General features: G+C 44.2%; 1 protein-coding gene across 1 annotated transcript in view; it reads left to right on the top strand.

Annotated features, from left to right (window-relative positions):
• Nucleotides 1-22328, top strand: part of MYO1A (myosin IA) — a 357566-nt gene that overhangs the window by 182856 nt on the left and 152382 nt on the right. Inside the window, exons 13-14 of the mRNA XM_085600969.1 lie at nt 11045-11110; nt 11655-11759. Of these exons, the coding sequence (XP_085457095.1) occupies nt 11045-11110; nt 11655-11759 (171 nt within the window). The remainder of the gene's footprint in view (nt 1-11044; nt 11111-11654; nt 11760-22328) is intronic.

Below are 22328 nucleotides of genomic sequence, written 5' to 3'. Positions count from 1 at the left end.
AACCACTGATACATGTCATTGCGAATCGCACTTAGAAGGGGACACCGCCTCCTAATTGCAATTCGGAATGAGGTGCCGAACACTATTGTGACCCGGAGAGGCTTTTCTTCCTCACAAAATGTGTTTTGAAAATTTTGAAGCATCTTTTTTCTGCCACAAAACCTGCAGTTTTCGCAAACTGCAGTGTTTGTGACTGCAAAAACCTTTCCTACTTTGGGCTCCCATTTTCTTCTCTCGCTTCTCTCTAATCCTTATCAGTTCCTACTTCTGCTGTCCTGATGATACTACCGTAGCATAATAATTATCCACACCTACAAGAACTTGTCCTTCTCTCATCTCTGGTTGCACTCCTAGCCTTTCTCCTCAAAACTTCTATCTCTCGAGTCTTCTCCACTCATATCCTAATCCTACTCCTCCTGTCCTGCTACTACTCAAGTGTCACACCTCACCTACACCGTCTTATCATGTCCTAGTCCTTATACCTAAGTGTGACATCATCTAAACCTACAACTCCTCCTAATTTCTGTCCCACTCCTCTTCTAGCCCCGCTCTCATTAAATTCTTTGAGATGACTCTCAAGTTCTTTCCCTTCACTATATAGCAATCAACTCACTGTTCTTTTACCCATCTTCCCTCCCTTCCCTCCTCACTGTTTTGATTCTCTCATCTCTTAGCTCTCTGCCTCTCAGAGGCATAGCAAAGGTGTCATGGACCCTAATGGAAGCAAGCCATATACGGCCTTCTACCCCGTGTTTGTTGCTAAAAGGTAGCGTGATTCGGATGCAAATTGCCACTCAGACCACCAGGACACCAGTGCTGCTGCACCAACGACAGGTACACCCGCTGCTGCCTCACGGTGGCATTTCAAGGATGTCATGGGCGATAATACAAGCAAGGAAGATGTCACCATCTACCCCCTTCTTTGGTTGTAAAGTGCATCCAGGATTTATATGCAAAGGGCCCTCAGACACCAGCACCCAGTGCCACTGCACCAATGACCTCTATGCCCATATCGCCTCATAGAGGTGTAGCAGGGGTGTTGTCGACCCATTTACAAGCAAGGAATAAGACCTCCTCCCACCTTGCTTGGTAGGAAAAGGGAGCCATGATTAATGTGAAGTGGGCATCTCACACTCACGGGCCCTTGTGCCTGCTTCATTAATGACAATTGCACCTAGTTGTGTCCTCGCTGCCTCATCTCACTCTCCCCTCTATGCCTCTCCTCTGGCTCTCTTGCCAGCGGCGACGACTCCTCCCTCCTACGCTTCTGTACTTTACGTAACAAACACCGGTGCACTGGCGCCATGCTTTAAATTGCTGTGGCGGCTATCAAAGAGTTTCACAAAGTGTAACATTCAGAAATGAGCCTTCCCTCAAAGAGCTGCGGAGCACTGATAGTCCACCTTTGTATTTACCCCTGCAGAGTTCTCATGGGTCAGTGGTTTATCCACGAGGAGCTTCTTCACTCGAGAGTTATTTGCACTGCATTCGGGACCTTTTAGTCCTGCTTGTATAATGGGGCGTGCTGCTTGTATAATGGAGCATGCTGCTTATATAATGGGGCATGCTGCTTGTATAATGGGGCATGCTGCTTGTATAATGGGGCATGCTGCTTGTATAATGGGGCATGCTGCTTGTATAATGGGGTATGCTGCTTATATAATGGGGCATGCTGCTTGTATAATGGGGCATGCTGCTTATATAATGGGGCATGCTGCTTTTATAATGGGGCATGCTGCTTGTATAATGGGGCATGCTGCTTGTATAATGGGGCGTCCTGCTTGTATAATGGGGCGTCCTGCTTATGTAATGGGGCATGCTGCTTGTATAATGGGGCATCCTGCTTATATAATGGGGCACCCTACTTGTATAATGGGGCATGCTGCTTATATAATGGGGTATGCTGCTTATATAATGGGGCATGCTGCTTGTATAATGGGGCATGCTGCTTGTATAACGGGGCGTCCTGCTTGTATAATGGGGCGTCCTGCTTATGTAATGGGGCGTGCTGCTTGTATAATGGGGCGTGCTGCTTGTATAATGGGGCATCCTGCTTATATAATGAGGGCATGCTGCTTGTGTAATGGAGCATGATGCTTGTATAATGGGGCATCCTGGTTGTGTAATGGGCGTCCTGCTTGTGTAATGGGACATCCTCCTTGTGTAATGAGGCGTCCTACTAGTATAATGGGGCGTCCTGCTTGTGTAATGGGACGTCCTGCTTGTGTAATGAGGCGTCCTGCTAGTATAATGGAGCATGCTGCTTGTTTAATGGGGCATGCTGCTTGTATAATGGGGCGTCCTGCTTGTGAAATGGGGTGTCCTGCTTGTATAATGGGGCGTCCTGCATGTATAATGAGATGTCCTGCTTGTATAATGGGGCGTCCTGCTTGTATAATGGGGTGTCCTGCTTGTATAATGGGGCGTCCTGCTAGTATAATGGAGCGTCCTGCTTGTATAATGAGGTGTTCTGCTTGTATAATGGGGTGTCCTGCTAGTATAATGGGTTGTGCTGCTTGTATAATGGGGCGTGCTGCTTGTATAATGGGGTGTCCTGCTAGTATAATGGGGTGTCCTGCTTGTACAATGGGGCGTGCTGCTTGTATAATGGGGTGTGCTGCTTGTATAATGGGATGTCCTTCTAGTATAATGGTGTGTCCTGCTTGTATAATGGGGCGTCCTGCTTGTATAATGGGGTGTCCTGCTTGTATAATGAGGCGCCTGCTTGTATAATGTGGTGTTCTGCTTGTATAATGGGGCGTCCTTCTAGTATAATGGTGTGTCCTGCTTGTATGATGAAGTGTTCTACTTGTATAATGGGACTTCCTGCTTGTATATGGGACGTCCTGCTTTTCTGATGGGACATCCTGCTTGTTTGATGGGACGTCCTGTTGTATAATGGGGCATCCTGCTTTTATAATGGGATGTCCTGCTTGTATAATGGGGCGTCCTGCTTTTATAATGGGACGTCCTGCCTGTATAATGGGGCGTCTTGCTTGTAAAATGAGTCAAACAGGATTATAGGTCTCAAAATGCAAAGAAAAAACCTCGACTGGATAAGCTACTCTAAAGCTGTAAACCTCTTTAACAACTCTCCAGTGTAAAACCATACTGACTATGTGCTTACCACCGCAACAAGCAAACAAAACAACATCAAAACAAGCAAAGGGAATACATTACTCCACATAATATCCATTTTTACAGAATTGACAGCACTGTGGCAGAAATTTTTAAGACCAGCCTATTTTCAGTTAAAAATTCAGGAATTATGCCTAAGCGGTGAAAGCATGCTTAAGCGGTGTTGACCCCAAATTACCTGTCTGTTTTAACATTTTTGGATAGAGTTTTAAATATGAGTATTTAATCTGAACATCCTCAGGCACTGAGGGTGTTCTTTTCTAAAGATGATACATTTGTTCTATTGTATGTCCATGGTATCTGCAATGATTTTAAGTTGTGCAATAAAGATTTTATATAATAATAATTAAGGCTTTTTTTATCCGGGGCCTTGGAGTTCTCTCACATGGCCTGCAGTTGACTTTTTCAGGGCTGTTTTTTTTTTTTCTCCCAGAGCCCCCTTTACTCCAAAATTTGGAGGGATCTGAACGCCACGGCCCTATTTCCTACGCCCGTGCTCCCAGACACCTATTAACAAGGGCCCCTCTCGTGCTCTGTTGCACAGCTCATGTTCAAACTGTGTTGGGATATAGGAGCTATGGGCCATATGTAGAAAGCAAAATTGCGATCGCAAACGCCGAAATTCACCGAATTTCGGCGTTTGCGATCGCAATTTGGGCAGTATGCTATGTAGGGAACAAAACCCATATGCAAAATAAGGAATCGCAAAATTTGCGATTCCTTATTTTGCAAATGCATTTAAGGAATCCCACATAGCGATTCCTTAAATGCAATGTAGAAAGCACCCAAGTTGTGCTATTTTGGCTTAAGGAATCGCAAATTACCACCAACTTCTGGTTGATGGTAATTTGCGATTTCTTTTAATAATGCAGTTTTTTGCATTATTCAAAGTGCCATGTGGCACACATACATGCCCTTAGGGCATGTATGTGCGCCACATGTGCACCCATGCTCATTACAGGGGTGCAACAGGGTGTCCTATTGACACCCTTGCAACCTTGAAATTACATTCTCAATTTGCGATTCTCTAATTGAGAATCGCAAATTGAGAATGTCTTCCTATTCATTCCTATGGGCCTTTTAGCCCATAGGAATGAATGGCAAGGTATTCCTTATTTGCGATTCTCAATTAGAGAATCGCAAATAAGGAATAGGTGGGATTCGCAAAAAAAATTGCTAATCCTACCTACATAGCGTTTTGCTATTCTCTAATTGCGATTCCCTAAAAATTGCAATTAGACAATCGCAAAACACAGCCTACCTACATATGGCCCTATATCCCGTTAGGTTAGGTCACTCAAGGCACCTTGCCCTGGCTGCTTGTGATATCCAGTCCGACCCTGCTCCATGGTGCACAGGGAGGGTAAGAGCACCATTGAGACGTTTTAAGGCTTGGGCAAAGTGGGATTTGGCCCAGAGTCCCAGCCTTTTAGGGCCACCCCTGTAGATCCAGCTCTGTTCTGCAGAGAGTCTTGTCCTGATGACCTTGAATAATTCTTAAACAGATTGTTTAAAATACTGTTTTCCTTTAATGTATTTTTATCATGGATGACGTGAGTCTATTACAGACATTTTGCAGAGAAATGTTGTGTTTATGTTTCATGCAACATCCATAAAAAAAGTTTATTTTAGATCAAAACAGGACCTCACCTATTCATATGTCATATTATGTGTAACTAATTACCATATCATTATCATGTATAACTAATTATCAGGGATAAAACCCCTCCACTACATGAAAACTAATTTCCCCCCCCATTTTTGGTGCCTAAAAAAGAGTTGGTAGTAGTGTTCAATAATATCAGATGGGGCGAACAGTTTTTTCCACAATAGCTTGATCGCTCAAGTCCTCTGCAGAAGCGACTTTGGTAGAAGAGAAGCCATTTTGGCTCCAGGGGCGAATTTAAAACAGATGCACATTTTGCACAGTAGAGTCTGGAGCTGCTCCGGGCCCTCATTAAGGCACCACTCTACTCTGGAGAGTCAGGCCGCGACCAGGTGTTCCATCTCTCTCTGTAAGGAGCAGGCAGCAAGCATTTTAGGACCGCGAATTGGCTGCCATCCTCTACAGTTATCCGGTCAATGCTTAACTGCGACAGCCATTTACATTCATCAATGCTTAACGTCGATAGCCAATTACATTCATCAAGGCGTAAATGGCGGCAGTTTCAACGCAGCAGTTAAGTGGCTCTGATCGTCATTGCAGCGTAGCGGCCATTTTGGGAACTTATCCATGCGAAATGCCATCAATGTGCCATGGCGCAGAATTAGCTCTAGTCCCACCATTCCAATAAACAGCGTTTCTAAGCACCACTGTTACGTTTTTATTGAGTATTACAGCTGTTGAGTTATACAAGCATTTAAATTACTTTCCTAGCATATACTACCAAAATGGCAAAAGCACGGGGATGATGTTTCTTATTTAAACGTTTTACATAACATTAGCATGTCATCTGACGGCTGCTTTTGTGCTTTTTAAGATGAATGTGGTTTGCATCATGCACAAACCATACACCAGGTAACATGCATAAGCGCCTGTGGTCACACAAATTCTAACAAAGGAACCTGTGGTCAGCAAACTCAGCCTAGGAAAAGATGAATGGGAGGATAGGGCCCAAAACCTAAGACTGTATTCCCTGCCAGCCATGGAGGTGCAACCAAAATATCTACTTTTCAGGAAACTATTGAAATCTTAACTTTTCAGGTAATCACGCAACTGTGAACCACGCGTTAGGACTCAGCCAAAAAGCATGCTAAATGGACGGATCCCAAGTACATGCAATCACCACAAACTCTTACCACATATAGCCCTAAGGCCCACTTGTACCCTCACTTTTAAAGACCACAATCCTATGAATTGGTGATTACTGATTACTTGTAACCGAGCTACCACTCCACCACACTACCTTGCACCTAACAAACATCTACCAGCTGCATTCGCCAGCACTGTGCTGTGTTGCAGGGCTAACTCTGTGAAATGGCAAATACTGGTGGCTTAGTGGCAAGATATTAAACTCATAAATAAATGATAATTATCCGGAAATGCTGAAAGAAGGAGGGATTCATCCAGTCTCTGTGAACGGACTGAGTATCTTACATCAAAAAGGGTACAATGGAAGGTGGTGTGAGAACATCTTAGGATACCTGCAAATTCTGTTATTCTCTCCCCCAAACAAGGCCGAATTCCGAGCTGCTTTAAGTAGGTGAAAGAGGTGGGACTGGGGACCCTCTTAGAGATGCGGCCTTTCTTTGTGCCCGCTACTGATTGGTGTGCCCTGAACCTCCCCCTCATAGTCCAGATTGCATTAAACGTTTGAAGATGGTGCCTTATTTCCATGCCATCCTTATGTGTGAGGTGGGTCCGGTGCAATGAGGCAGTAGCGGCTTCTTCAGCAGACAGAGGTGTTCCCCTGCTAGCCTCTTCTTCAGCAGACAGAGGTGTTCCTCTGCTAGCCTCTTCTTCAGCAGACAGAGGTGTTCCCCTGCTAGCCTCTTCTTCAGCAGACAGAGGTGTTCCCCTGCTAGCCTGTTGGTTAAAGTCGAATTTACCCTGAGGGAAATTCACCTTGAGCAGTCCAGGCCCCAGAAACCCTAAAATTACTTCTAAGACAGATGTAATATACATCTGCTGCCTTCAATGACTAAGCACCTGTGAGTCTTAAAGTTATTGTATTATGAAAGGTGCACACTCAGGTACGCCTATTCTGGCTTTTTATTGGTTTCATGGGGTTAGGGAAACTGTCATTGTCCACCCAGTGCTCAATTTGTAAAAGAATAAGTACCGGGGCCCAAGTTTTGGGGAAAGGCCCATGGCAGGCACTATCGCACTATCGAAGGTCGGGTGTAGAATACCAAAGCCACATAGTTTTGATTTCACTGAATGCCTTTTTAATCCACCCACAGACACTCCCAGCCTTTATCTTACTCTTTCAGGCTCTTTCTCATCCTTGGTTTCTTCCTTTGAGACTGCATTGCCATATTTCTCTTCCTCCTTCTATCCCCCTTCTGTGTTCTTCTCTTTCAAGCTCTGGGTCAAAGTTTGCTGAAGAAAAATATGTGGCGGTCCCCAAAAATGGGCACGGGTGTTACTGTACTCACCTGCTCCTACTTCTCAAAGTAATTAAAAAAAAATACTAACTTCACAATGTCACAAGCTGGTGAAGTTTTAAAAGGGAGGATTATGTAGGGAAACTAAAGCCTACTTTTAGCTAAATAAGTTTGCTGCAGAAACAATTGTTTAAGCATTCTTCTGCAAAACCTGTTTTTGCAGAGAAACTGTGAACTTGTGCAAAGTACATAAAGTGAGCAACTCTATGAAAAGCAAGTTTTGCACACTTTGCACAACATTTCTGGTGCAATTAAAACTTTGCCCAGTACTCGTTTTTAATTACTATGATAGGTTAGAGATTAATATGTGCCCATGGTCGTTGGTGGACACAACCAACACTTATTTCAGGGGACCAGGACCTTGTCTGTTGCTGCCTTAATAGAACAGATCATTAGTCCTTTAATTTTCAATGGGCATAAAAATAGGAGAAGGACAGCCACCACTTTCACCATTTCATTGTACTGGCAGCCCTTCTTCGCTTTCCATTGACCACAATTGGAATAGAAGAGGACTGCCTTCTCCCCTGCCTGCTGGGCATGCAGCCCACGGTGATGCATACTGTACAGGCGATGCGCGTGCAGGTGAGTAAGACAGTAAGAGGCACCAGGTGGTAGCAGCACTGCAGCTACAGGTAAGGCATGCCTCCACTGACGTCTCAGACAGATTTTGGGGACCGACTCTCACTTTTGTACAAAACATTTGAGGCCTCATGTACGTAGCCCAATACCGGTCGGTAACGGCCGATTTTCGGTAATTATACCGTTACCGACCGGTATTTAGGCTGTTGACATGTAGGGGGCTCATTTCTGTATTCGGTAATTTACAGAATCGGTAAAATTACCGAATCGGTAATTTTACCGATTCGGTAAATACCGAATACAGTAATGAGATGTAGGGGGACTGTGTGGTGGGTGTGGGGATTCGTTATTTACCACCAACTAATAGTTGGTGGTAAATGACGAATATGTGTGAAAATGCATTTTTGTGCACTGTGAGGTGTGCAATGTGGCAGACATACATGCCCCTAGGGCATGTATGTGCGCCACATGTGCACACATGGACGAATCAGGGGTGCAACAGGGTGTCAATGTGACACCCTGCCACCCTTGAATGTGCTCCCCCCATTACCGAATCGGTATTTACCGATTCGGTAATGAGGCATGCCTTCCCTTTGATTCAATCAATGGGAAGGTATGCCTCATTACCGAATCGGTAAATACCGATTCGGTAATTACCGACTTACTCCGATTCGGTAACATTTACCGAATTATTACCTACATACACTTTACCGATTCTTAAATACCGATTCGGTATGATTCGGTATTTTAGAATCGGTAAAGTGTATGCCACCTACATATGGCCCTTGGTAAAGTAAATAAAACGGCAAAAAATAGAACTTTCCCATTGAACACGCTTCCTAAATCTGATTGTTTTTAAAAGTTTAATGTAGGTTGCTGGGGCTCAAATACATTGTCCAATACTTTGTTATTCAAAGCTTTCACCTCTGCTTCATGAAGTTTTAGGCAAATAAAGGGAGTATACCTTGACCTCAACCTGACCATGGAGTCAGACAAACCATTATTGCTCATATGAACTCCTTCTCGGTGATTTGCTGTACCTGGTGTTTTCCTAAGTTCAACTATTTTTCTTCTAGACACAGGTACAATGCCACACGTATGCTTCTTATAAGGCTAGGCGTGTCTGAGGGAACCCTTTCTCATACATAGGCCCAGGCCCGGAGGGTTCTTGTGAGCAAATCTTCCCTTTCAAGTGTTTCCCAAAGTTGTACACAAATTCACCGGCCACTGAATCTGCTCTCCTTTGGAGTTCATCACACCTGGTCTTGGACCTTCTGTATGTAGATGCTATTTCTATAGTGTGAACCTAGCCAAAAGACAGAAGAGCACTTTACATGGTCGAGGGAAAGCTTAAAGCCAGTGAGTGATAGAAGACGAAGCTGAGTTGTGGATGGTTAAGTCATTGAGACGTAGTGTTCTTTCAAGAAGTAAGTCTTCAACGCCTTCCTCAAGTGGAACAGCGTTGTGGCGGCCCTATGGATACGGGGATGTTGTGCCAGCTCCTGGGTGCATAGATAGAAAGGGCCTGCTGTCTTGGTTTTTCTTTTTTACACTTATAAGTCTTCAGTAGATGGTGTTCCTGGCTGCAGGTGTGCTGAGAACCACCAGATATGGTGAGCTTGTGAGCTGGCTGTGATTCTTTGTAAATGATGCAGCTGGTTTTGAAGATGGCGCATGCTGACAAGTGGACCCAATAGAGTTCTGTGAGGATGAGAGTGATGCGATCATCCTTTGTCCGGTCTAGGATGAGACGTGCTGCGGCATGTAAGAGGCCCCTACGTGGTAACAGTGTGGCGTTTGGGAGGCCATGGAGTAGGTCATTACCACCATCCAGATGCAAGAGTACTAGAGCGTTGACAGCAGTTCTGTAGTGGCTTTGTTAAAGAAATGGTTTGACTTTCTTTAGAAGAGACAGCTGGCACCAAGCCATTTTATGTTCTTTGCAATGTGCGTCTTGAGGGAGAGGTTGTTTTCCAGGGTAAAACCAAGTGATTTGGCATTTGATAAGAGTTGGGGTTCGAAGCTGTCAAGGCTTTTGCCATTGAGACCTTTATACTGCATCTTGTTTGTTGTTCTTGGCAAATAGAAGAAATTCCGTCTTGGTTGGGTGGAGCTTCAGCTAGGACCTGGACAAGCAGGTCTGGGTGATGTGCAAGCAGTTGGATGCCTGAAGCATCGGAGACTTTCAAGTAGAGGTGTGTATTATTGGCATATTGGTGAATCTTGATGCTGTTATCTCTGAGTAGAAACCAAGCGGGTCCATGTAAAAGTTGAAGAAGACAGAAGACAGTATGGAATACTGGGGTACTCCACATCTTTTGTGACCTGGAGATGCCCATGGGAACAAAAGTAGGTGAAGAACCAGTGAAGGACATTGCCAGTGAATCCCATTTGCCACTCAAGGGTGCGTATGCGGGTGGGATGGTCAACTGTGTCAAGAGCAGCTGAGAGGCCCAGCAATATCAGAAGGCATGGGTTATCTTTATCTGTGGTGAAAAGGGCATTGTCTACAATGTGTAAGATGTGGTCTCTATGCTGCAGCGTGATCTTAAGACAAATTGGCATTCATGTAGGAGATGGCTACCATTGATGTGATCTTTGAGTTGAACATAGTCTACCTTTTCAGTGATCTTGCCGATGAATGATAGATGAGTGATGGGCTGGTAGTTGACAAGGTCATTTGGGGCCAGTGTAGGTTTCTTTAGGAGTGGAAGGATCTGGCCACATGAAGTCCTTATCAAGGTAATGAAGCAAGGTTTGCCAAGGCCATACTGTGATCAAGGTAAGTAGACCGTTTGCTCTATGGAAGCATTATAAAAGACAACCATAATTGGTGTTCAGAAGGCACATCCATGCTGCTGTACCTGCTGCACTATGACCCTGTGAAGGATTGGTCACCTGCATATAATGGACTCAGCCCTCTTCCTATTGGCCACTCAAAGGCAATACTTTGTTGGTATATATTGAGTTCACTGTAGGGCAATCCAACTCTTTTTAGTGGTGACAGTAGTAAATGTTTAACACAAAGACAGTTTTACTCAATAATAAATGATCTGGCCACTCTTGGGTAAAGTTTCAGTTCACAAATCGAAGGAGATTTAAATACAGTGTTTAGAACTCAGATACTAACTTTCTATAGTTAGGCAAAGCATCTTATGAAACTAAGTACAATGGCTGGGGGAGCTAATACAAGACACTGTTTCGTTTTTGTTCTTTCCAGATTTCTAACGTTCAAGAGAAGAAGGTGATGGGTGTCTTGGATATCTATGGCTTTGAGATCACAGAGGTAGGCTCTGGATGTTGTGTTGCTTGGACACAATTCTGAAGTTAGGAATAATAGTTGTGTGTAATATTGTTTTCTGGTGACTGTCTCCATCCTGCAGGGTGTCAATATCTCCCTCTAGCCAACCGATTCTCCAAGTTTAGGTTTTCTCATTACATAAATCTATGATGATGCTGTGCCGGATAAATGGCCTTTCTTGCTAAGTTTCGTGTTCACATTTGGCCTCCTGGTAATTAAAGCTGAGCAGTGGTTTGCACCTACATGGTGACTGCGGTTGAGAACACGCAAAGTTGATTAGTCATGCTTGAAGTAATTTATGGCCACTAAGAATCAGGGTTTGGCCATCAGTTTTGGCTGGTTTACTGGCTGTATCCCAGTAAAGGTTCATAGGTTGCAAAGCTATGGTCTCAAAGAGCAGAGAATGGCCATCATGTTCTGCTGTTGGCAGGTTACTGAATGGTGAGTGATGACACTCCCTGCCTCTTCCCATCTTGTCAATCGATGCTGGATGCCTGCTTCCCAACTCACTGCACGCTTTCTGCTCTAGGACAACGGCTTTGAGCAGTTCATCATCAACTACTGCAACGAGAAGCTGCAGCAGGTCTTCATCCGCATGACCCTGAAGGAGGAACAGGAGGAGTATGTCAGAGAGGTATGTGTCAGTAGAGCAGAAGAGGGAAAGGCAAGAGAGAGGAGGTGGGGAGGAAAGAGGCAAATATTTAGAGAAGGGTTGGATTTAGGGCATGGGCATTTCACATTGCCTTTGAGATGAATGATATTTTGAAAATAATATTTTAATGGCCATTTTTTGTACTCTTTTGAAAATTACATTTGTTCTGTAACATAGGTATCATCCATCCAAATATATATGATATTATTAATGCCACAAAGATCACAAATAGAATAAATGTCGATCAAACCTTATAAGGTGATTCAAAGGTATAAACTAAGCAAATTCATTAATGTTGTTGTCAATGACCACAGGTTAATAAGGATAGATATGTGATGTAGGATAAGTGCTTAACCAGCTAGGTATTCAGTCTCAGCAACTAACCTGGGTTTTGACGCAGGAAGCACTAGAAATATCACTCAACCCCGAATGCCAACACGTCGATGGGTACTACAACTCGGGGACTGGCTTCAGTGGCAAATATAGAAGGCAATCGGCAAGTAGAGTCAGAGAAAAAGATACCAGGCAAGGACCGCACTGCGAAGGTGGGAGCTAGAATGGGAAGGAATAGGAGAATTAATGATGAAGTAACTAGAAAACCTTCTCATAGCTCCTAATCTATAAGCTCACTCAGTTGGGGCTCATACCCACTAGCCTTTATTTAGTATTTTTAATGCAGTTAATCTAGATGTTAACAGGGAAGAAGTAAACAGAAGCAACAAGTGGTAAAGTGCAGAAGGGGGGATTATCCTGCATCAGTTAGGGTGAGCAATGTTCCCATAGATAATGCCCAAAATTAATAAATTCAGAGGGGCTAAATGATATCTGAAGTTCCCAGGAGGACATAGGTAATAGCCCATAGAGACCTGGGCAGGTCTCTTTGGGCTATTATCTGCCCATTTAAGAAATTTCAAATTGGATGTTTCAGGGTGAATCATTATGTTTCAGTAATGTCAACACGATTGCTCATCACTTGCACACCTCAAGACAAGTGAACAGACGCCTCATAAGTTGCTGGCAAGGAAGTCTGACTACACTACTGGAACCAGATAAAGTATAAAGAATACAGAAGCAAGAGAAAACTTGAGCTGTCATCTGGGTTAACCTTTTGTTAAGTATCCATCCTCTTGTAGTAGCCCCATCCACACTTGTGCAGCATGGACCTGACGTTTAGTGATGACAGAGAGATTAAGAAGGTAACAGTGTGCCTGAGACCTCTGTGTTCAAGTCAATAGACTACTGTTTCAGCCCAACTACATCATGTGTGTCACTGCAAACTACGAGGGAATACATGGTTTGAAGACTCCGGGGCTGCCACTGTTGCTAGGTAAGAGGAGCTTGATAATTGGCAGCCATAGCATTCAAAACATTTGTCAGCAATATTAAAATATGAGTTTCTTCCACCAGAAACCCATCAGTATGAAACAGATGTAATATAAACAACAACGAGCTACTGTTTTATGAGAAAAAATAGCTCTTTTGGAAACTCACTCTATAGTCTTTACTTGTTACAATGAATCTCTTTTGTGTTTTTGAGCTGGGTATTTTACTTTGTGGCAGTTGTTTTTGCATTTGCCGTTTAATCCCCAAATGCTTCTGTATGCTTCAAACTTAATGAAAGTGTTAGAAAAATTAAATACGTCTACATATGGCATTTAAAGGATAAAAAACGAATGATAATATGACATAAACCTTTATGCAGTGCCTTCAAAATTCACAGTTCTGAGGAAGGCTGCATTTTGTATTACACTGGCCAAAACATGTTGACTGGTGTTATGTTTGCGTGAGGAAAGTTCCTATAGCTTACACGGTAATATATCCATTCAGGAGATGACAGTGCAGATGTATCAGATAGTGTGGCTTTTGAATGCAGATTCCACAACTATATATGAGTATGAGCCATGTAATTGTGACATCAATTTGATGGAAATATGCAATACTTGTTAGGAACTATATAACATTTTGAACTCTTGTCTAGAAACAGCTTTAGTTGTCTCAGCAGCCTCATTTAGTCACTAAGATTCATAAATTAAAAAACATACAGAGTGGCTTTGGGCAGTCCTCTTCATCCACTAGTCTGCTCAACTATGAGTTACTTTCTGTTTGCATCTACATCAGCCCTCTGCAGCCATTTGCTTTTTTGCATTCTGAGTGATAGTATTTACCTGACCACATCTGCACTTTTGCCTAAAAAGGCTAATGGAGCAATACTTTCGTCTTTCCATCCTTTCTCCACTTTTAGATCTTCATTGTGTGCTTAAGATATGTTTTTTTAGTTCATATCTGTTACAAGTGAATAGTACCTTTTCTTTGCTCCCATAAAATGAATGTCTTCATGTGATGTGCATTAAAACTAAAAATGGGCTTCTGTACCTGACCTAAGCACACCTCCACAACTAGGAAGCCACTATACGGTACATACTGTTCCATTAAAAGTATCTGCAACGGCGAATTCTTTTTTAATTGAATTTTTTTTTACTGCAAGAATATTGTCACTGTGCTTGGTTGGTGGCATGTGTTCTTTTTTCCTTCTTTCTTGGCGGCAAATCCTAACATTGTAAAATAAGTACAGACTCTGGGACGAAAGCCTGTTTGATTAAATGGGATGATGTTTTTATCTTGAGCCTGTGCTTCCCGGTCCTTTAACATCAGACTTGCGGTGTTTATGGCCTCTACGTCCAATAATGCTATCAAGCAATAGTTCATTGGGTCCACTGAAGGGGCATTTTGTATATTGAATGGAGTATGGACCCTCTTCATGAGTCTGGAATCTCACTTCTGGACAGGAAACGCATATATAGAGAGAATAGAATTTTAGACCAGTATTTATGGTCTGATTTAAATGGACCAGTTGGAATAAAATTTGGACTGGAGGCACCCTCATTTTTTGATTTAAAAAAAAAAATTATTAACTGTAGCTGGTTCTCAGTGATTGTCAGACTTCTGCAAGTGTCGGGTGCATTGATTTTATATATGTATATATCTATATATATGTATATTACCTACTGGCGGTCGCCAGTAGGTAGTTATAGTTAGGACCTATTTTCCATATGAAATCCGCAACATTCTATTCCAAATAAGTCTGGCGCCGGTTGACGAATCTTCGCAAACTTTTGGCCAGCTCCGGTCCGCTCCTATCCTGAAAGTCTCAGGGTGATTCGTCAAGCGGGGGCCGAGAAAAAAGGGGGGTCTCAAAACACGTTTTCCCCATGCATTTTCCCATAGGACCTTTAGCTGCAGCTACAGCCAGAACTGCTGAACGGAATAACACCAAATTTGGCAAAGAGGTAGTCCTCAGTTCAGACTCGTGCCTTTTGCTTAAATGGTGTTAATCTGTTGAGTAGTTCCTGAGAAAATTACAGTTAAAAGTACATATATATCTATGGCCTCGGAGTATCCGTGCACCCTATAAGCACCCTGAACGCACCCTCTGCGAACCTTGCGTTCACCCTCCCGATCACGCGCTGAATGCTAATTGGCTGTCAAGTGGTTGTCAACATTTGAAACCAGGAACTGTTGGCAGCCATTTTGTGCATCAGTAGAAGCGAGGCTGAAGAAGTAAGGGGAATAAGTGTGTAAAACATATAAAGGGGGCAGGGTAGAAATACTCTGACCCTCTAGACCTGCTTAGGGGGTCCTAGAAGGACTCCCAGGACCCTTTTTTTTTTTTTTTTTAAATGGCAAAATGCGTGCTTGGTGCGCGGATCCGGCGCTTCCTTAATAATTAGCCCCCGGGGGGGCAAATCCCGGGGGCAAACACTGTAACATTTATTGGGGGGCCAAGGGGATCCCCCCAGCCCCGGGGACCGCTATCCCCCGGGGCTAAAAAAAAATGAGTGGGGGGCTGAATGGCCCCCCCAAGCCCTGGGGACCACCACCCCCTGGGGCTTTATTTAATGAGGGAGGGGGGCTGTGTGGCCCCCCTCCTGGAGCCCTCGAGGGCCCTGGGGACCGCCACCCCCCAAGGCTGGCCCCTGCAGTGTCCTGGGGTGCCCACCCCCAGGACACTGTTGTTTGCTATGAGAGGGCGGGATTCTCCCGCCCTCTCATAGCAAACTTTGTTTGGATTTTGAAAGAGAGAGCAGGGAAACCTGCTCTCCCTTTCAAAATCCAAACCATATTGCTTTTCCACATGGGGAGCTGCATGTCAGCAGCTCCCCATATGGAAAAGCAATGCCGGCTCCCAAAGGACGCGGGGAGCCGGCTGAGACCGTGGGGGCGTTGGGGCTCCCCCATGGTCCCCAACATTTTTTATAAGCCATGGGGTCCCCGGGGATAATAAAAATTAGAGATAGGGACTATTTTTTTTTTACGGTAAAGTTAGGAGTCGCGCATCCAGTGCGGCTCTCAGCGCGCCCCCCTGGTGTGCACGCATTGGGTGCACGACTCCTATAGTGTTGGGTGCACGATTTTTCTCACGTTGGGTGCGCGACTACAAAAAATAATTTAAAAAAAATAATAAAAAAAGATTAACAATATAGTTTAAAATATTTTTAAAAAGAAAACAAAAAATAGAGTTAAAAAATGTTTACAAATATTTTTTTACAAATGTCATTAAAAACGTAATCTTTTTTTTAAAAAAAACAAATATGTAAAAAAAGAACTTTAAAAAATGAAGAAAAACAATATACAAAACATAAATAAAGCAATTGATACACTGAAAAAGAAAGATTTAGAAATCCTATGAAAGTCAGTAAAAAAACATAGGTTAGAGATAAGTTATAGATTAGCATTTAAAAAACCTTTGAAATTCACTTAAAAAAATATAGGTTTCAGGTATGTTATAGTTAGGAATTAGCATTTAAAATACCTTTAAAATTCACGGAAAAAAACATAGGTTTCAGGCACGTTATAGTTAGGAATTAGCATTTAAAAAACCTTAGAAATTCACTGAAAAAAACATAGGTTTCAGGGGCGTTATAGTTAGCTGGACATTTTCCTCATACAAAACCATTAAAATTGCCCCGTTATAGTTAGTTCAGCTAACTATAACTCGTGCCCCCGCAATGCACTGCTGATGACGTCACATATTACATCACTCATGACATGGTCAGTGACATCACTCATGACATCACTGATGACATCTCAAATGACATCACTGATGACATCACTGATGATGTCATCCATGTGATAATTTGATGCATCTCCTCACAACCTAATATAACCTTTGATACACCCACTCTAAATTACATACTGCCATTCTCAAAACCATAGACACTCCAACATCAATAAGTACATACCCCATCACAGAGTCTTAGGTCTGCACACCCATCCACTCACTCACCCGTACAGTAACTCATACTTATGGTCACTCAGTACATGACAATCATATGCACTCATACACCTATATAAACACTCACACACCGCTACTCATCCATAGAGGTACTCACACACGTACTCAGTCATGCAAATAATTAATCACACTGCCATTTACTCACCTATACAGTTATAAACACACTAACTCAATTACTCATACAAATACTAGCACATTCTCATGCTCTTATAGAATCAATGATACAAGCACACACTCATCCATACAGCCACTCACACGATCACACACTCTCACTTATAGTCATTTCTGTACCAAATTTGGCAAAGAGGTAGTCCTCAGTTCAGACTCGGGCCTTTTGCTTAAATGGTGTAAATCCGTTCAGTAGTTCCTGAGAAAATTAGACTTAAAAGTTAGTGATATCTATGGCCGGGGAGGATCCGCGGATCTTCCCCGCACCCTCCCCGAACCCTCCCGAGCACGAGCTGAATGCTAATTGGCTGCCAAAACTCTGAATCAGGAAGTGTTGGCAGCCATCTTGTGCCTCGGTACAACCGAGGCACAAGAAAGCACAAAAAGAAAGGCACAAAACGCGACAAGGGGGCAGGGTAGAAACACCCTGACCCCCTAGGCCTGCTCAAAAAAGTATTTTTTTTTAAACAAAATCTGCGAGATTCGCCCGAAAATTAAAAAAAAGAAGCACGGGGCTCCCGCGCTTCTTTGGTAATTGGCTCCCGGGGGGGCCAAATCCCGGGGGCAATGTGATGTTATAATGGGGGGCCCAGAGGGGCCGCCCAGCCCCGGGGACCGCCACCCCCCGGGGCTTTAATTTAATTTATGTGGAGGGGTCATGGCCCCCAGCAGCCCCGGGGACCGCCACCCCCCGGGGCTTGTTTTAGAAAAAGAAAAAAAAAAAACCTGTGTGGGGGGCTCAAGCCCCCCCCCACACGCCCCAGGGACCGCCACCTCCCCGGGGCTCTAATTATTTAAAATAGGGGGTCCGTTACGGACCCCCAAGCCCCAGGGACCACCACCCCCCGGGGCTTAAAATTAAGTGGGAGGGGGGCCGCACGGCCCCCCTCCTGGAGCCAAAGATGGCCCTGGGGACCGCCACCCCACAGGGCTGGCTCCTGCAGTGTCCCGGGGTGCCCACCCCCGGGACACTGCTGTTTGCAATTGCAGGGTGGGAGCCTCGGGGCTCCCACCCTGCTATTGCAAACTGCTTTGCTTCATTGAAGCGAGAGCAGGGAAACCTGCTCTCGCTTCAATGAAGCACAGCAGATTGCTTTTCCACATGGGGAGCAGCAAGTTAGCTGCTCCCGATGTGGAAAAGCAATGCCGGCTCCCGCAGGAGGCGGGGAGCCGGCGGGGCCGTGGGGGGATTAGGGACCCCCCCACAGTCCCCAACTGAGGCCAGGCCCCGGGGGATGGGGTACCCAGGGCCAGTAGTGGCCCGGGAGGGGGGCCACGCGGCCCCCCTTCCCAAAATATTAAAAAAAATAACTTACAAAAAAACCGCCCCGGGGGATGGGGTCCCCGGGGCCAAAAGAGGCCACAGGAGGGGGCAAGGCAGTCCCCCTCCAAAAAAATAACAAAATAAAATAAAAAGGGCCATGCCCCGGGGGATGGGGTCCCGGGGCAAACTAAGGCCGCGGGAGGGGGGCCATGCGGCCCCCATCCACAGTTTAAAAAAAAAAAAAAAAAATAGGGGGCAGGCCCTGGGGGATGGGGTCCCCAGGGCCAAAAAATAAAAAAAGAAGGGGAGCTACACAGTGCCCCTTCTTAAAAACAAACAAAAAACGGGATCGGGAGGAGGCCACGCCCCCTCCTTTCATCACTCACTAAACGCGCCCCCTGGCGCGTTTGCAGAGGGGGAACGAATTCCCCTTCAATACTGGGGGTCCCTGGGGGCCAACTAGCCCACCAGGACACTCCAGTATGCGCCAGGGGGCTGCATTGCAGAGAGGTGTAATGAGGCCACTCCCCTTTTTACACCTCTCTGCAACGCAGCTCCCTGGCGCTTACTGGAGGTACCTGGTGGGCTAGTTGGCCGCCAGGGGACCTCAGGATTCAAGGGGACTTAATCTCCCAACTTAAAACGCGCCACAGGGCGCGTTTGCACTGAGGTGAAGGTAGGGGGCGGGGCCTGAGGTGATACTGTGCAAACATGCCTTGTGGCGCGTTTTAAGTTGGGCAATTCATTCCTCTTCAACCCAGAGGTCCCCTAGGGGACAACTAGCCCATCAGGTACCTCCACTAAGCGCCACAGAGCTGCGTTGCAGAGTGTTGTAAAAAGGGGTGTGGCCTCTAAACACCTCTCTGCAATGCAGCTCCCTGGCGCATACTGGAGGTACCTGGTGGGCTAGTTGGCCACCAGGGGACCTCAGGATTCAAGGGGACTTAATCCCCCAACTTAAAACACCCCACGGGGCGCTTTTGCACAGTGGTGAAGGTAAGGGCCGGGGCCTAAAGTGAGATCTGTGCAAACACGCACTGTGGCGCGTTTTAAGTTGGGGAATTAATTCCTCTTCAATCCTGAGGGTCCCTGGGGACCAACTAGCCCACCAGGTACCTCCAGTAAGCGCCACGGAGCTGTGTTGCAGAGTGTTGTAAAAAGGGGCGTGGCCTCTGAATACCTCTCTGCAATGCTGCTCCCTGGCGCATACTGGAGGTACCTGGTGGGCTAGTTGGCCCCCAGGGGACCACAGGATTGAAGAGGAATTAATTCCCCAACTTAAAACGCGCCACAGGGCATGTTTGCACAGGTCATCTCAGGCCCCTCACCCTTCCTTCACCATTGTACAAATATTCCTCTAAAATCAGCCGAACTACGAATTCCGATTTACTCACCTGTAATCAGGAGAGGACCCAGTGCTGCATCTTTTAGCCCAGCACAGACCCTGAAAAATAATTCTAAGCATACTTACCAGTAACTTGTATTTCCTTCCATAGGAATCCATTGTGTGGTTTTCACCAGAAAAGTTTCTAAGGGCCTTATGTAGGTAAATTACATTTACCGATTCTTAAATACCGAATTTTACCGATTCGGTATTTATGAATCGGTAAATGTAATGTAGGTAAAAAAATACCGATTCGGTAAGTGTCGGTATTTTAGAATTGGTATTTACCGATTCGGTAATGGTAACCTGTATCTCATTGATTCCTATGGGCCAGGAGGCCCATAGGAATCAATGGGAAGCCAGTTACCATTACCGAATCGGTAAATACCGAATCGGTAATGGGGGGAGCTCAATCAAGGGTGGCAGGGTGTCACATTGACACCCTGTTGCACCCCTGATTCCTGCATGTGTGCACATGTGGCACACATACATGCCCTGAGGGCATGTGTGTCTGCCACATTGCACACATCTAAGGGCCAAATAATGCATTAACAGAGACATTCGTCATTTACCACCAACTTTCAGTTGGTGGTAAATAACGACTCCCCACACCCACCACACACTCCCCCTACATCTCATTTCTGTATTTGGTATTTACCGAATCGGTAAAATTACCGATTCGGTAATTTTACCGATTCGGTAAATTACCGAATACAGAAATGATCCCCCTACATCTCAAAAGCCTAAATACCGGTCGGTAACGGTATATTTACCAAAAATCGTCCGTTACCGACCGGTATTGGGCTACCTACATATGGCCCTAAGTGTCTATTTTCACAAACTAAAAATATTCCTAAAAAATCGTCTGTATGACTTAAACACATTCTTTCAACTGTTTACAGGAGGTTGGTCAGTGCTGGATCCAGGATCCACCACCGAGTAAGAAAAAGTAACGATAACACTACTTACCTGCTAAGTGAATTTTCTGCCATAGGATAACATTGGTGATTCTATGTGAAAAAATGTCTGTCAACTTTTAAAATACGATAATATCCCTTAAAAATCACTACTGTAACCAAAGCGCTTTTACTCAACTGTTTACAGGAGATGTCCAAGGACTGAATCTAGGATCCAGTCCTGTGGTTAGAAAAGTAATCCATAAAGTAACTAATTGCATTTAACTAGAAATTCACATTGAGCTCAATGTTGCTTTGTGTTTGAAATTGTGTTGCCCATTGCAACAACTGTAACTACTGTACTTAAAAGTCTGTTGCCTATTTGCCAAGTATTTAAACTAAAGTAATTCATTCTGAGAAAGTATATTTTGTATTGTAATGTATAATGTAATGTATAATGTAATTAAAAAAATATATAGTTTAAAAAATGTAGTAAATCAGTATAAAAAAATCAGTATAACAATTAATACATTCAAAATTGTCATTTACAAAACCTTTGAAATTCACTGAAAAAACCATAGGTTTCAGGCCTGATATAGTTAGGAATTAGCATTTAAAAAACCTTTGAAATTCACTGAAAAAACCATAGGTTTCAGGGGCGTCATAGTTAGGAATTGGCATTTAAAAAACCTTAGAAATTCACTGAAAAAACCATAGGTTTCAGGGGCATTATAGTTAGCTGGACATTTCCCTCGTACAAAACCCTAGAAATTCCCCCGTTATAGTTAGTTCAGGTAACTATAACTCGCGCCCCCGCAATGCACTGCTAATGATGTCACATATTACATCACTCATGACATGGTCAGTGACATCACTGAAATGACATCACTGATGACATCACTGATGACGTCATCCATGTGATAAATTAGTGCATCTTCTCACACCCTTTGATATACTCAATCAAAATTTCAGACGTCCATTCTCAAAACCATAGATACTCCAATACCAATAACTACATACCCACTCATTGACTCTTAGATCTACACACATCCACTCACTCATCTGTACAGTCACTCATACTTACAGTCACTCAGTACAGGACTATCATATGCATTTATACACCTACATAGACACTCACACACCACCAATCATCCATAGAGGTACTCTCACACCTAGTCAGTCATGCAAATAATTAATCACACTCCCATTTACTCACCTATGCAGTTATACACACACAAGTTCACTTACTCATAAAAATAGTACCACATTCTTACGCTCTTATACAATCACTGATACAAGCACACTCTCATCCATACAGCCACTCTCACAATCACACACTCTCACATATTTCCACTTATATACTCTTACATACATATATACTGCCTTTCACATATGTAGTTACTCACACATGTACCACTGAGATAGACATTCAATCACTAACACACCCATACAGACACTCACCCAACCATACAGTCCATCACAGATGCACTCTTAAAACCATGCACCCTTAGAATCACCCAATCACACATGTATGCACAGAGTCACA

The sequence above is a fragment of the Triturus cristatus genome, chromosome 4_2, assembly GCF_964204655.1.
Source record: "Triturus cristatus chromosome 4_2, aTriCri1.1, whole genome shotgun sequence".
NCBI lineage: Eukaryota > Metazoa > Chordata > Amphibia > Caudata > Salamandridae > Triturus > Triturus cristatus.
Note: the sequence above shows the minus strand (reverse complement) of the source record. Positions and strands in the feature narration are given on the sequence as shown.